The sequence below is a fragment of the Danio rerio genome, chromosome 1, assembly GCF_052040795.2.
Source record: "Danio rerio strain M-AB ecotype USA chromosome 1, GRCz13ab, whole genome shotgun sequence".
Classification (NCBI taxonomy): domain Eukaryota; kingdom Metazoa; phylum Chordata; class Actinopteri; order Cypriniformes; family Danionidae; genus Danio; species Danio rerio.
In genome coordinates, this window is record NC_141021.1 from 36,679,852 (window position 1) to 36,696,545 (window position 16,694).

General features: G+C 34.1%; 1 protein-coding gene across 4 annotated transcripts in view; it reads left to right on the forward strand.

Annotated features, from left to right (window-relative positions):
• The first annotated feature begins 1,339 nt into the window (after positions 1 to 1,339).
• epha6 (eph receptor A6) overlaps positions 1,340 to 16,694 on the forward strand; it is a 237,470-nt gene continuing 222,115 nt past the window's right edge. For all 4 annotated transcript variants that reach the window (XR_015476684.1, XM_087237326.1, XM_087237327.1 and 1 more), the window contains exon 1: positions 1,340 to 1,997. Coding sequence is in view for 3 of the 4 variants with exons in the window: in XM_087237326.1 (XP_087093452.1) it covers positions 1,910 to 1,997 (88 nt within the window). In the remaining variant the exon portion in view is untranslated. The remainder of the gene's footprint in view (positions 1,998 to 16,694) is intronic.

A 16,694-nucleotide genomic window follows, 5' to 3' on the forward strand; every position in this document is an offset into this window, starting at 1 on the left:
CACACTGGTGGTGGTGTGAAGAGACCCTCCTTGTGATTGTGAAGCACTTTGGGAGCAAGGCCATACATAATAAATGCGGTAAATAAATACACATTACATAGGGATTTACATTTCTGAGTAAAATAAGGGATGAGATATAGGTGTGTGTGTGCTTGCTCGCTTAATGTAGGGGGGTTTTGAGGACACAGAATTGTGTAACGAAATGGGTATGACCCTTATACTAACCCTAGTTGATGGTGCTTTATTAGGACATACCTTATATCTGGGTAATGGAAAACGTTTTTTTGACATTCAGAATTTTTATATATGTATAACCAAATAAGTGTGCATGTCGGTAAGTGGGGGGTTATGGAAATGCGTGGATTATGAGCACTGAAAAGATAGGTCTCATTTAGATGTGCCTATATTCAGTAATTCAATATATCAAGATAATGAACATTTTTGGCAAAACCATAAGCAATTATTTATTCTTTAAACTTTTAGAGTGCCTTTTAAGAATATTCAGATTGTATTGGCAGTGGACAAGTTGTCAACTAGGCATGGGCCAGTATAAAATTCTGACGGTATAACCTTGGATAAAAATATCACGGTTTGACGGTATTGTGTTTACTGCTCTAAAATGGTATTTTTAAATATATATTTAAAAATACCATATATATATATATATATATATATATATATATATATATATATATATATAAACTTTTAAGTTTACTTTATTTTTTCCTGTCTTTAGATTTGCTCTAAAAAATTACAGAGTATGACAAGCATATATTTTTTTCCTCTTTTTGTTCCATAAAGACAAACTAAAATAACTGAACTGCAAAGGTAAACACACTTATGCAGTTTTTGACATGACTGCATCACTCTACACTGTGAGCTGTGCCTGTGTGGATTCCCAGTCAGTCTTAAAAGTCAATTACCTTAGGTTTGTTCCTCGCGAAATACAGTGCAACCATACCTTGCTTCAAGTGACATGGGAAATTAATTAAAGACAAGTCATGGTTTCCATTCAAAAGTAAGATATAACAATACGTTTTAATAGAAGCTGTTTACAATCGTATGTAACAAACTACACAATGTGGGTGGCATATTTTGTGTTATACATGAAAAGCCTGCATTGTTATGAACTAAAATAACTGTACTTTAACAAACGTTTGAATCTCTTATAAAAGTAAAAAGAATTACAGCTGTCGTCTGTCATTTTGGCAACAATTGAGCAAACAACAATGCATAACTGTTCCAGTCCTAATAGAAGAGGCAGACTGTTATGTGACATGTTTTAAATAAGCAAGCCGGACTTCCCTAGCCTTGACAGAACCACGGGACGGCACAACACAGAGAGGAAACGAACACCCTCTAGTGCTGACGAGCTGGTCTTCTGTCTACATCCTCAAAACTCTTGGGCTTTCCAACCTCAAGATCGCGTTTCGCGCGCCAGAGAATAAAGCGTCGCTGAGGCTCGTGCCGGATTTGTCTGCGTGCACGAGACTCATTCGACAAGTTTAAGCGCGTGATACTGAACGGACTCGCGTCGACGGTATATACAGTCAAGGAGAGAAGAGCGAGTTAACGTATAGAGCAGGGGAAAGCGCGTTAATGGCTATTGAGGACTGGATACAACACTTAGTCTAGTTCGTTATTTCAAGTGCTGACAACCAGACAGCGTTAGCGAAAACTCATCTCACAGTCTCAACCCTATTCATGGGGTAAATTCTGTAAGTTTTTTTTTCAAGTGCCGCCGGTAGTTGTGCGCGTAATGGGCTGGCATTTCAGTCGCTCTCTATCCGCGTTTTCGCGGTGCGGGGAACGAGGTGGTTGACACGCAAAATCGTTTACAACAGTTAATTGAACATTGTCACAGGATATTTTGTCGTGGACTTTTTTCTTTAGTGACTTACGTGCACAAATGGATATAAAAATGACTTTTCAAAGGTTTCTCTTCATGTTTGCTTTACCGGGATTGATGTTGTCGGACCCCGGGCATCCAAACCAAGGTGAGTTATAATGGAATAATGAATAGGTTTATAAAATCATAACATATTGCCTACACTCATATGGTATACGGTGCATGCTTATGCAATGCGTATTGTTTGCAAAGGAGACTAAAGTCGTATTTTGCTGTGCAGTTTGGTTAGAGTGTATGCGGTTTATTTTGGATAGTGACAAGTGCACTCACAGATTAGCTAGAAAAATATTATTTGTTTTGATTTGCAGGTCAGTGCAGGGAAATTATAAACGTTGTTCAATAACACTTTGCAGTTCTGCAGGCTTACTTAACATCACACAGGGACCGGGACAATGTTGAAACTGAATCTGCAATGTTGCAGATTTTTAAAAAATATTATTATTATTATTATTATTATTATTATTATTATTATTATTATTATTCTGAGATGTGTTTCTTAACACTGCTATCATGTTCCCATATTTTTCTATTACTTTAAGATTGTACAACTTATCTCAATGACTGTGAATCAAGGTCAAGTATAAAGAGAGTTGTTGTTGTTGTTGTTGGAGTTTTAAATTATATAAAATAGTTTTTTTTTATTTCATCATCGCATAATTATAATGTTCTAGCTGATTTTGTGAAAATATAGTTTTTCACATATTCTTATTATTTGACAACTTTTTTGTAATAGCCAATGTGCCAAATGCCAAAGTGGCATTTTGTTTAAAACACATCCTCAACTAACCTACAATCAAATGCATTCATACTGAATATATATATATATATATATATATATATATATATATATATATATATATATATATATATATATATATATATATATAATATTTCAAAATCGTGACACTGTCCCATATAGTTCAGCCTTTATGGGTACTGTAGAAATGCATTAAAAGTAGTTTTTGTCAAATCTTGTTCCGAGAGAAACTGCTGATGACAGTGACCTCAAAGATGTGATTTTAATGTCATACATTTTTCTTTATGTACTTATAAAAGGTACATGAGCAATTCCATGCAAATGTCAACCGTGCCATAAAAAAAAAAAAGTTTTCACCAAAATATGGAAACTGTTTCAAAGTTTTTTTGCATAAGCAAGTATTTTACAGTACTTTAGAACTACTCAAAAATGTCTCTGTCAATCTTTTCAAACTATTATATTTGATTTACCAAAGTCACACAAGTGGCAATTTCACAACTGTCACATTCATAATGAGAGATATCACATCCATAAATGTCACTTTTTCTTCATAAATGAAAAAAATATTAAATAATATAAAATCAGTCATTTTTGTTCTATAGAGAGAAAACTCTTAGCCTTTTAATTAGCATAATTTTTTGTTTGTTTAATTCACATAATTTCTACGAATTATATTGTATACTTCAAACTTGCATATTATTTTGGTCACATACATAACGCATGTTTATTTTCCTCATTTAAATTATGAAAATGTTTACAGATTGATATTTTTCTGGTCCTATAACTCTGTGGTCAGTTGTTCTGAAAAATATAAATAGATGTTTTCATATAATGTTAACATATACTTTCGATGTGAATTTATGTTAAGGTTTTTACTGCGCAGTCACATCTAAAATGCTGGAATTGCTCACATAGTTGTAATATTGAGAAAGTACAATTGGCACGATTGTCAAAAGCTATTTGCCAGTTTTATCACATAGAAAATAGAATAGGTTTAGGAGGAGCTTAATCAATCAGTCATGTCAATCATCATTAAAGCACATAAGCAGCAGTCATTGCGCCATCCCAGAAAGACTTGAGACAAGCCTCACATTCAACGCTTTTAGTAAGGGCAGCTTGCCAAGTTCATGTAGCCATCAAGACTAAATTGCCAGATAAACTTAAAAATAAATAAATAAATAAAAATTACCATCTCACCTCAAAATTGCATTTTGTCCTGTAAAACTTTTAAATTTTTTCCCAGTAACTTCAGAAAAGGGACGGAAAGTGACGTCATCTGAATTTATATTATTTACAAAAATAGTTAGTTAGATAGTTTTGTTTAAATAGTAAAAAAAAAAAAAAAAAAAAAAAATATATATATATATATATATATATATATATATATATATATATATATATATATATATATATATATATATATATATATATATATATATTGTTTTAGTTTAACTAATTGTTCTGCATTGTAACATTGCTAATCTAATGCTAATCTAATATAATTGCATCTAATGAGTGGATTGCTTTTTTTAACGCAACTTTCCTTCCTGCACGTGCCTCTAACTCATCTTTTGTTTACGCTCACAGATTGCAGCAGTAATTCACACAGAAATTAGTCAAATGGCAGCATTTTGAATATGAACATTACAAGAACAAGTGACTCCCATGTTATATCTGTGTGTTGTTAAAAGAGAGAGGGAGGGAGCATATTTGTGTGGGATGTGATGTGCAGAAGATAGAGAGAAAACACTCAAACCATCTGAGTTGGCTTGCACGGCATTTAAAACTTTTTTTCCCAGTTATGAGTCATCCCTATTTCACCCGAGCTGAGATGGAAAGCAGTTATTTAACAGGTCACTGTTTTGTCAGTTTAAACCATCACAATTTAGGAAATAGATTGGGATACAGTCATGTCCAATATGAACCTATAATGTAAATTAAAAGTTTGCAGTTCACTCCAACACAAAGCCTCCTTGTGATTAACATTGAAGATGTGATTAGTATTCATGCAGAGATGATCCTAAACATGACCTCGCAAGAAATGCATCTGTTGTTCTGCCATTTTAAAAATAACCTTGCTCTTTCCTACTTGTACTTGAACTAAACTGCTTTACATTTCAACGTTTCCCTTTTTCCGCATGAAGTAGAATTTTTTTTTTTTCGCAGGGTATTCATTGCAGAACTCTTCAAAGCTCTTAAAAATCCATTTTAAAGAAGCCTGTATTCTGAATGAGCTTATCATGCAATCTCCTGTCTTCTTTCCTCCTCTACCCATAGCAGAATCTTGAATGCCTGTTTGACCCCCCTTTGTAAAACCAGTCTCTATTTAAGTGCAGGTCTGTAATAAGCCCTTGGTTAAAACCACCTTTTTGCGCTGATGCTTGACGGGCTGCTCTTGCCAATCATGCTCAACTGTCAGCTCGCACCAAGAGAGACTTTAAAATGGGTATCAGATCACTAGAAGATAGCAGTGTTCTCAAGCTCTCCTCTAATCAGTCCAGAGTGGTGTTTAAGTGTTCTACAAGGGCTTTTTAACCTCCTCTTCCTCAGATATCAGTGTTTTTTTTTTTTTACATTTATTTTTTAATGCCTGTTATTGGTCAAAATGTAAGTGGATAAAGTGTGCGTAATCCATTCAGATGTTGGACATTGTGAACTGGTTATCATAGTTGAGATGAGACTTAAACCATTTTGGTACTTGATATACAGTCAAATAAACATTAGATGAAAAATAAATAGTAGCCAGGAAATATTTCCCATATTGATTTCATTTAACTCATATGTAGGGCTGCTTGATTATGGAAAAAAAAAAAAAAACATATTCATGATTATTTTGGTCAATATTAGAATGTCAGTTATTTAAAATGATTTAAAAATGTGCTCAAATTTGTTTGATTTATTTTAATTAATTAATTTAATATGCTGGAAAATAGACCACTATCTCTTTAAAAGCCATACTGATCCGATTTTATGGGACTATTTATGCTAATGGATGATATAACAAACAAGGTATATGTGAATAATCATTAAGTGCTGTTTTTTGGCACAATTTTGCTTGTGTTTGACCCTTTAAGCCAGAGATGCCCAAACTAGAGGTTCATGGTAACCTTTGATTTGGCCTACCATCCCATCTTACAAGAGAGGAAGAAAGATGGGGACAGTTTAGAGACTGTCATTTCTAATTTGTTTGTTTATTTTATTGCTAAGCTTCAAAAAGCTAATGGAAATGAAACATTTCAATTCAATAAATTAGATTTTTTTTTTAAATGCACATACTGTCACCCGATGGATAGAGCACAATGCAGAGACATCAGTGAGCAAATGGAGACAAAAGCTGATTCTGCTTGACTAGTGTATTTAGCATTGAAGTCCACTGTGCTGTAAACATATGCTTGTATTTTTATTGTAATAAGTTATAATAAACAAATTATACTGCATTAGTTAATACAGCGCAAAGTAATATTTTCTATTTATTTTTTTAATTATTATTAAATAAATCAGGTATAGCAGCTTTAATGTAATATAGCTTAGTATAATTACCTTCGACCCTTGGCAGTCAATAATATTTGGCTTTTGGTCCTTCTTATGAAAACGTTTGGGCACCCCTGCTTTAGGCATTCAGCTTTAGTTGAAGACAGCTTAACGTTTGTATGTTTTGCTTCTTTCTGAGGCTGAACGTGTGCACAGGACAGAACAGAACAAGTTAGCTTTTTTACAAAACATGACTAAATCTAATACACTTCACCAAATCAAGCACATTACACAAGGAATTTGACGTAGAGCTGACGTAAAAGGATTTTACTTATTTCAACGTAAAACTTTGCTTTTGTAGAGAAACGAATCGGGAACAAATGTGGACTAGTGGAAAGGGAGCAGGATATAGGCAATATTTGTTTTATCTTGATCATTGTTTTTCCATAATCATTAGAGGCCAAAATTAAAATCCAAATAGATTTTTTGATTAATTGCACAGCCTTACATGCAATTATGTGTGATATACATTTTAGTACTTTAACTATTTCTGATTCTGACTGTCAGAATTTCATATTTATAATGAAAGTTTTGATCCTGTGTTATAGAATTCACAAGACATGTCTCTCATATCGTTTTGAATGGGGAAAAGTGTAATAGACAGTGTGGCGAATAAAGCTCGCCGTTAAGTTTAGGAGCCAATCATCAATAGCTATACAGCAAATAAAGCCCGCCTTTTAGTACAGGAGCCCATCATTGATCGCTATAGGCCGATGATACTCTGGGAGAGGGTCTCAGACCAGACGTGAGTTTTGTATAATTCAGATGTTTAAAAATAATAATAATAATAATAATAATAATAATAATAATAATAATAATAATAACAACAATAATAATAATAACGATAATAAAACCTTACATTAATATAGAGCTTTTCTGGGCACTCAAAGCACTTCACACATTGGGTGGAATCTCCTCATCCACCACCAGTTTAGAAATGAAACTAAAGACACAGTTGTGGTTTAAATTTAATGGTAATTCCTAATATAAAATTCAGTCATAAGCTTGAAGAGCAGTTTTGCAAAATGTATTGTTTTCATAATTAAACAGACTGCCCATCATACTGCCTGAGAGGCGTTCCAAAGATGACCGCTGAGTGAAATGACTAGTCTTAAAGGGACTTTGTTTAAATTCAGCCTATAAAGTAAGTTTACTTACTTTTGCAATATTTTTAGCCTTTTGATAACATTAACAAAACTGCTTCAAGTTTGCATTTCTACTTAAATTTGGAGTTGTAGGAGTTTCAATTCTCAATAATTCTGTGAATTCTAATTAATTTGTGTATTTCAAATTAAAATTCTGCATCCTGTTCGCTGCCTCATTTCAAACTCCAGGGCTGAACTGTATGGTAAAACACTTATTCTTAAAATCAGTTCTGACTGGAATACAATACTGGTAGCTACTGACTGATTTTGAGCTGCGTGTGTGAGAGTGTCCCCTACATTGTGGCTTTGCTGACGAGGTCAGAGTTCTGTTCTTTGTTTAGTGCAAAGTTCTACTTTATAAGAAATACAGGCTAAAATGTAGCTTTCTACGTTCCTTTCTTCAGGGAGTCACAGATTAAAGCGGCTACATCGGTGTGTGTGTGTGTGTGAGTGTATAAGGAAAGTGCTATGTAAACAGTAATTGTACGCTGTAACAGAGGCCTGTTAATGCCCAGCGCCCTGTTTGTGTTGCTATCATTGCCGCGTGGAGTGCTCTTATTGATTTTATAGACACTGTGGAGCCGAACCTCTGAGGTTTCTCTCTTTATACCTTCAACACTTCAATGGCTCTTCAAAGAGAGAGAGAAAGAAAGAGGATAAGGCTTTGTGCTGCCAGCAGCGGTATTTATGTGTGTGCCTGTGTGAGCGTCTGGCTGTTTTCTTGTTCTCTTCATCAGATCAAGGTCACAGGAAAATAATCCTGTCATTTAATTTAGCATTTTTTACATCGATCTGAGTGATGCAATTGTGCTGCATTGACACCCTAGACACGATCCATCCTTTTAGCTTAGAGATTACATTTAGTTAGGCTGAATAAAGCATAAAGAGTTGCAAGTAACGGAGCAGATGAGCTCTCTTTTGCGTTCTGTGGCTCGCAGATCCACTTGCGCCTCTCCATTGACTTTCTATTGTCGCTGGAATCAATTTGTAAATTGCACCTTGACATTTCCAAGACCTGTCTGGGCAATGTGATCTTAGCCTTAACCCCAGCGCTTCCTTTTCCTACTCCTCCACTTCGTCTCAGACACACTAAATGCCTGCCTAAAGACCACTAATGCATGCAGTGATGTCCTTATCAGATCAATTTATCTCAAGCGTTCGACAAAGGGCCATTTTTCTCCGGTTTGTGACATTCAAATTCCAAATGTCACCTTTCTCGTCTTCATCTCTCATCTGAGAGAGAAAAAAAAGGAGAACATGAGTTGCATGGATCTCAGCTTTCTTGCCACACAAACACACACACACACACACACGCACACACACACACACACACACACACACACACACACACACACACACACACACACACACACACACACACACACACACACACACACACACACATCTATTTTTCTCTTACCAACCATTATTATCTCACTGAGCCAAGATTCAAAGGAATTTGTTTAGATCACTTGGCTAAATGTCAGAGCTTAGTAAGCCAGTGCACACTGCTGGTTCTAGTCCAGAGTTTTATATGATGCTTTTATTGTGACAGATGCTGTAAGTTACCTTACGATTTTTCTGAGCAATGAAAAAAAGTGCTGATTTAATTGTTGAATCTTGGCAAAGATCATGCAAAGAGCATGTTAACAGTACTATTAAAATGTTTGTCATTAGCGGTTTCTATCTACCTATTTTTATGCGTATTTTGGAATATTGCATAAAATGCTTAACGGATACACCAAGATGTGAAGAATTTAAACTTTTTCATGAGAAAAACTTGCTTGATAAGTTGATAGCGCACAGCAAGAAGGTCGCTGGGTCGCTGGTTCGCTGGCGTTTCTGTGTGGAGTTTGCATGTTCTCCCTGCCTTCGCGTGGGTTTCCTCCGGGTGCTCCGGTTTCCCCCACATGTCGGCTTAGTCCCTTTATTAATCTGGGGTTGCCACAGCGGAATTAACCGCCAACTTATCCAGCAAGTTTTTTATGCAGCGGATGCCCTTCCAGCCGCAACCCATCTCTGGGAAACATCCACACGCACATTCACACACACACTTATACGCTACGGACAATTTAGCCTACCCAATTCACCTGCACCGCATGTCTTTGGACTGTGGGGGAAACCGGAGCACCCGGAGGAAACCCACGCGAAGGCAGGGAGAACATGCAAACTTCACACAGAAACGCCAGCGAACCAGCGACCTTCTTGGTGTGAGGCGACAGCGCTACCAACTGCGCCACTTCCTCACCCCAATATATATACAGTATATATAGGGTGTGAGTGTCAGCATGATTAAAATAAAAATAAACACTATAGTATTTACTATAAATTATTAAAGTATATTTTCATGTGGGTGTCTGGTGATCTACACTGTTAGACCTTACCGGGGTTTTTTACAGTAGAATACTGGCAACACTGTTGCCAGCTACTCACTGTAAAAGTTCGGTTACAGTAAGTAACTTGCAACAGTGTTGCCAGTTAATTACTGTAACTGAACCATTACAGTGAGTGGCTGGCAACAGTGTTGCCAGTTTTCTACTGTAACTGAACCATTACAGTGAGTGGCTGGCAACAGTGTTGCCAGTTATTTACTGTAACTGAACCAATACAGTGAGTAGCTGGCAACAGTGTTGCCAGTTAATTACTGTAATAGAGCAGCAGTGGTAACTAACTGGAAACTGTGTAGAGTTAATTACTGTATTGTAGTGTTAGAAATCACAGCATTATACTGCATACACATTAATAGTATGTAATATGAATTTTTTCAGACAAATTAATTTTATTGTTTTGGCACCAAACAAATAAATAACAGAAAATGTTTAACAAAATTAAAAAATCAGCAGATATAAATATTATCTTACATATTACAGGTCTGCACAGTAAGGTCTGCACACTAATGTTTAAGCATGCTATATTCTGCACTGCGAAGTGGAATTAAACAAAGTGAGTAGTGGAATTAGACAAAATAATTAGAAATTGAAAAAGCAAGCCAGAGAGGTCATGTTTTGATCTTTGATTGGTCTCAAGCAATCACATGATGTGATTTCGCATTCAGCGTTCTCCAAGCTTGAACTTTCCAATGCTGCGAATTATGAAATTTGTCTCGTGAGCTATCATTCCAGGTCTGCAGTACTCACATGCGTATGAATGGAAGTCTATAGGGAGAAAAGTGCAGTGTGACCGGGACTTTAAGCTGTAACTCTAATTAAACACACCTGATCAAACTAATTAGGGCTTGTTAGAATGCTACAGGTAATGTTGAAGCAGGGTGGATTCTAAACTCTGCTGCGCTGCAGTTCTCCAGGAACTTGAGCTGTGTCCCAAATCGCATACGTGTAAGTAGTGTGTTCACACTGAAAACTCTAAAAATAATAAGAGCACTTTAATTACCCGGATGATGCACTCATTCAGCCGCTAAAATGAAGTGTGTAATGATGGACACTTCACGCACTCAACGACCGCAGGTTTGCTTACGTAGCGGAAGGGGCGGAGCTATCAGACGCACATGTTGAATAACTTTATTTATTTTGGATGGTGAAAGCAAAATTCTCCTACGAGAGTGATTTTAGCGCCTCCCGCTGGTGAATGCGGCAATACACACGGCAGGTATTATCTGATAATTCGGTCATTTATTTCACTGATTTGGCAACCGTCAAACGTCATCAGGAAAACGGTTTGAATTTCCGCTTAGTAAAAACACATTAGTGTGCCATTTGGGACAACACTACATACATATACTATCCTGTTGAGTGTGTAAGTGCATAAGTACATAGTGCATGAGTGCATAGTGTATAGTGTGCCATTTGGGACGCAGCTTTGGAGTTTGACCCCCATGTATTATAGCAGGGGTGCTCAATCCTGTTCCTGGAGATCTACGTTCCTGCAGATTTCAGTTGCTACCCATATCAAACACACCTGCCTGTAATTATCAAGTGGTGTTCAGGTCCTAATTAATTGGTTTAGGTGTGTTTGATATGGATAGCAACTGAAATCTGCAGGAAGGTAGATCTCCAGGAACAGGATTAAGAACCCCTGGTATTAGTAATACTTTTAAAGCAACTACCAACATTTATCACAATCACATATCCAATAAATACACACACACAAAGTGCTGCAGTGAAATGTGTTACTCTCTCCTCAATGCTGACCATGCAAAAAAAAAAAAAAAACTGAACAGCAAAAAACACAAAATAAATATTTTAAATTTTAAAGTTTTAAATAATTAAAAACTGTGTCAAATCTCAATAAAAAGTTTAAAATAATTGTAGAAAACAAAAATAAAGTTGGCAACAATGAAAAACCAAAGGATAAAACCTTTTACTATTATAATTATCTCATGACAACAAACTTTTTTATTGTTTGTAATATAAATTCATAGGTGGAAACACTGCTCTGAAAAATACTTTTGCAACAAACTCACAACCTGAGACCGGACAGGGGAGCTTTTGTGTGTGGATGGCTATGTGTATCATGTTTTTGTGATTCCCTGTAATGATGTGCACATGTTACCTTACTGAGATAATGGAATTTAATTTTGGCTTAGTTGCCAGAAAGATACATACAACTGTTAGCATCTGTACATTATGGCAGTATGCAATATCCAATAAATACATATACTGTACTTAAACAAAAGTAATGTAAGAAGTTATATGAGGAGAGGCTAACTAGCTAACAATGTAGCTTTCAAGTACACAGTTCAAGATAACAACAGTATAACTTAAAACACAGCCTTATTTTAGAAACCCTCAAAAACATTTGAACACATTTTACTTACTCATTGTAGATTCTTATTTAAAGCCTAAAACATAACAGACTCTACATCTGAATTGATGGACATAGCATAGAGCACACTCAGCAGTAAACAAATCAAACACCTGGCTCCCTTAAAGGGCCGGCATTTTCTGAAAACTCTTTCTAACACCTTTGTGTTTAGAATAAGACGGACAGCCTGTGGGAGTGTGTGGTGATGCCTAAATCATTGTTTTTTACAGTTATTTACTACACAATCTACAGAGTAACAGTGCAGTTATACTAATTAAACACACCTGATCAAACTAAATCTAAAGGTAGTGTGTTGAAGCAGGGCTGGAACTAAATTCTGCTGGATTGCGGCCCTTCAGGAGTTTGACATCCCTGGTACATAGCATATTTTAAAAGGAACTGCCTACATTTATCACAATCATGCACATATCATTGAATAAAAACAATAAAAATATAAAAACTTCATCCAAAGCAAAAAATAAATAAATAAATAATAATAATAATAATAAATAATCTGATCCACATGTTGTTCCAAACCTGTAGTAATAAAAATAAATAAATAAATAAAATAACCTGATTAATACATTTATTTAGGAAAGCCTTTATACTATACTGTTAATGCCACTTTTACCTACTTCATTTGAAGTTTTCCAGACAAATTAATTGAGTCTCTGCAAAAATGTATGTACGTGCTGTTTAAGATATTTTTTAAATAACACATTTTACTAGTTATTTAGCAAAATACTAATATTCAGCTTAAAGTGCAATTTAAAAGCTTAACTATAGGCTAAACTAAGTAAATTAGATTAATTATAGAAAGTAAACAAAGTTATAAAAATGATTGTGATAATTTGGTTGCTCTGTGTGAATATTTTTGCCTTTAAATGCATCTCATTGATATCTTTACCTTTTAATTAGCTCTGTGACATTGACATTGGTTGACTCCTGATACTCAATGTTAAAAACATAAAAGGAACCAAAGAAAACACAAAGATGTCTGCAGAGAAATTTAGCTTATCATCAATGCATTGTCTCACTTTCTCCTCAATACTGACCATACATATACCAAAACTGAAAAGTATATATATATATAGCAACATAAAGCATCAGAGTACATGGGGTAATAATGGTTGAGCAGTAATTTACCATTTATTATCACAGTAACTATCTGTAATGGATACATAAAGTAAATTGCTGTAATTTATTCTTTGCACTACAAAATTTCATACAAATCCTGCTCCTTTTACAGTAAAATACTGTTTCCTTTTATTACAGCAAAACACTGGCTATTTTACAGTTATTTACTGCATAATCTACAGTAAGGGTTAACAGTGTAGATCTACCTTGGAGATTTTTGTTCACATCTATTATTATTATTATTATTATTATTATTATTATTTTGTGTAGAATATCTGTTTTCACAATCTGATTCCATTAGTTATTAATTTAATTGTTACAATTATTGTTTTTAAGAATTAAATAGTTTGCATTATGGTGCTATTATAATGTCAAAATAGTCTTAAAATTACAAAAATATAATTTATCGCACTAAATTTTGTTGCTATATATCGTACTACAGAAAAAAAGATATTGTGACTGGCCTAGGGAAAGGGAGCTTTAAGCACTGGCCCGAGTCATATCAGCTGTGCCACAGCTGAAATCTACCCACATTTGGTGAGTTGGCGGGTTTTAATGTCAAGCCCTGATTATTATTATAGACTGAAGTAATTGAAAGCTATGTTTTGGGGTTATAGGGTATATGAATGGATATATTTGAAAAATAATTAAATTATATATATATATATATATATATATATATATATATATATATATATATATATATATATATATATATATATATATATATATATATATATATATATATATACAGTATTTGTATTATTAAATGTATTACATTTTAATAATTTTATTTTGAAAGGGCAAGAGAAAATCTTTTCTAATTGGGATATTTGAAGAATCCCTAGCATTTAGCCCTGTATAAGTCTAATTTCATTCATAATAGTGTAAAATTTTTCTTAATACATCTTAAATTTAATGAGTGGTCTCATGCCTTAAAAAGTCACAGATCGATCATTTTATTTCGTTTTGAGGCACAAACTATTTGTTATATAAGAAAAAAAGGCGCACAGTAGCTTCTCCTACTGCAGCAAATGTCATGTCTCTTTTTGATATTTGCCAGTTTATCAGTTTGATTGACTCAGTAGATGGAAACTGTGATTTATCTGTGTTTTAAATGTTTTATCTGATTTTCCAGTTTTGCACATAAGTTTAATCTGCATCTTTAGATAGCAACATGGTTAGTTTTTATCTTCATCTTCTAGCCCTCGACCATTTTAAGTTGTTGGCTGAACACAATAATGCCCTTTATTTCATCGGATACATGTCTATGCTCTTGGCTTCTGCCTCTGTTTCTGTTTTGCCTCGTTACCCTTCCATTGCACATTCTTTTCTATACATTATCTTGACCCTGAATTCTGACCTGTTTTTACTTGTTTTTCTATAGCCAGAAAATATATTACCATGTTGTGCTCTATGTGCTCTGTTTTGCCAACTGTATATTGAGTAGTGGATTGAATCAAGTAGTTTTGCTATTTTGAATTCAGTGCAAATGTTTGACATTTAAAACTGTTCCACATAGAACAAGTATATTACATGTTGATTACCAAAACCAATAGATCATTAAATAAACATATGAAAATGTTATATAATCTATGTCAACAACATACCAGTGTTCACAATTTGTTCAGAAGAATGACAAGTTGATTTCATATTGTGTGCAAGTGGAGGTGAAGCTGTTTTGAGAATATCAGTTCTGATCTAAGAAATGTAATAGCAATTGATAAAAACTGTAAACAAATTGCAATACACATTACATGTTGTATTCTGAAGGAGCAAGACCTCAGTGTGCAACAACTAGCTTCAAATCTAGCAAGTTTTGTTTTTAATTTTAAGGATGTCTTGTTTTTTTTAAACTAGAATAAAATGTAAATATATAATAATACTGTGTGTGATCTGTGCATCATGGAGAAACTGTGAATATGAGGCATTTAATTCAGTTTTGAAAGTGTTTGCTTTTACTTTCACTTTCAGATTTGCATGTTACATGCAATCTGTGTATAGAGTAGGGCTGCAGGACATTGAAAAAAAAAATCTGATATTGCGATATGTTAACTTTATGCAATAAATATTTCAATATGAGATTAGGAATGGGTCGATATAAAATTCTGATGGAACGAAAACCTTGGATAAAAAATATCCCGGTTTCACAGTATCACGGTATTGGGATTACTGCTTCAAAATGAGTTCCTTTTAAATGTCTGGGTAAAAAACATAAAAATAAAATAAATAAATAAAACATTTTCCCCATTGAACACAGTATATAATTTATTTTAAGAAATATTTCAAATGTTTTGGACCAGTAGCTTTTGCTGTAGAGTTTCCTTTTCCTTTAAAGATACTGTTGCCCTAAAAAACTAAATAAATTGTTGTGTAAAAAAAAAAAAAAAAAAAAAAAAAAAAAAAAAAAATCTTACATATACCTTAGGAACAATATGACAGAAAAATTTGGCGGTTTTAAAACATTAACTTTTTCAAATTGCGGTAAACCTTGAAACCAGTTATCGTCCCATGCCTATATGGGATACAGTATTATAAGATAGTTTAAATAGCCCTATTTGGTGGTTTTCTGTGGAATCCAACAGTATTCAGGAAGAAAAATTGAATAAATCACAATTCAAAAAATGCTATTTTGTCTTTGCTTTGTCTGGCTTATAGTCCCAATAAGTAAAATATTGTTTTTTTTTCAACTTTTCCTTTCAAAATTTTCCTTAAAACAAACAAAACTATCTGTCTATCTTTATTTATCTAAAAATTCTAAGTAAAATTGCATAAATTGTATAAATTATGTATAGATACATTAATTAAATACAGTTCTGTAGCTCCTGGTCAACAACAACTCAGACTCAAGATTGCATATCTTGCAATGTGACTATTGCAGATGCACACATTTGCGATATTGATGCTGAACCGATATATTGTGCAGCCCTAGTATAGAGAGAGTCATTTTTTAATAAATTATGTTTGTTATTGCTTAGTTTAAATTTTGATACATTTAGGAAAATTCAATTGAGATGTTTTGGTAGGTCTGAATCAGACTTCTCTTTAAAATAATGTTTGACTAAAATTTGCAAATCTTATCTCACAAAATGATATTTACTGTTTGTTTAAACTATTTATTTGAATTAAGCTGAAACAACACAATTCTAAGGGTTTTTTGGGACATAGTAACGGTTTCTGTTAAATCCACTTACATTTGTAAAAACTTAACTACTTCATGTTGCCCCAACACGAATCAATTGGGTGGAACCCAGAATTTTTACAGTGTGCATATACACCAGTTTGCCTTGCACCAATGCATATGACCCATTTGCATGAGTTAGTGTACTCTCAGTGCTGGGTTACAGCAGGAAGGGCATTGGTTGGTAAAATGTGTGCTTGAATAATTAGCAGATTATTCGGCTGGGGTTACCCCTGAAAACAAAAAGTAAATTTTTTATGAAACATTTTTTTC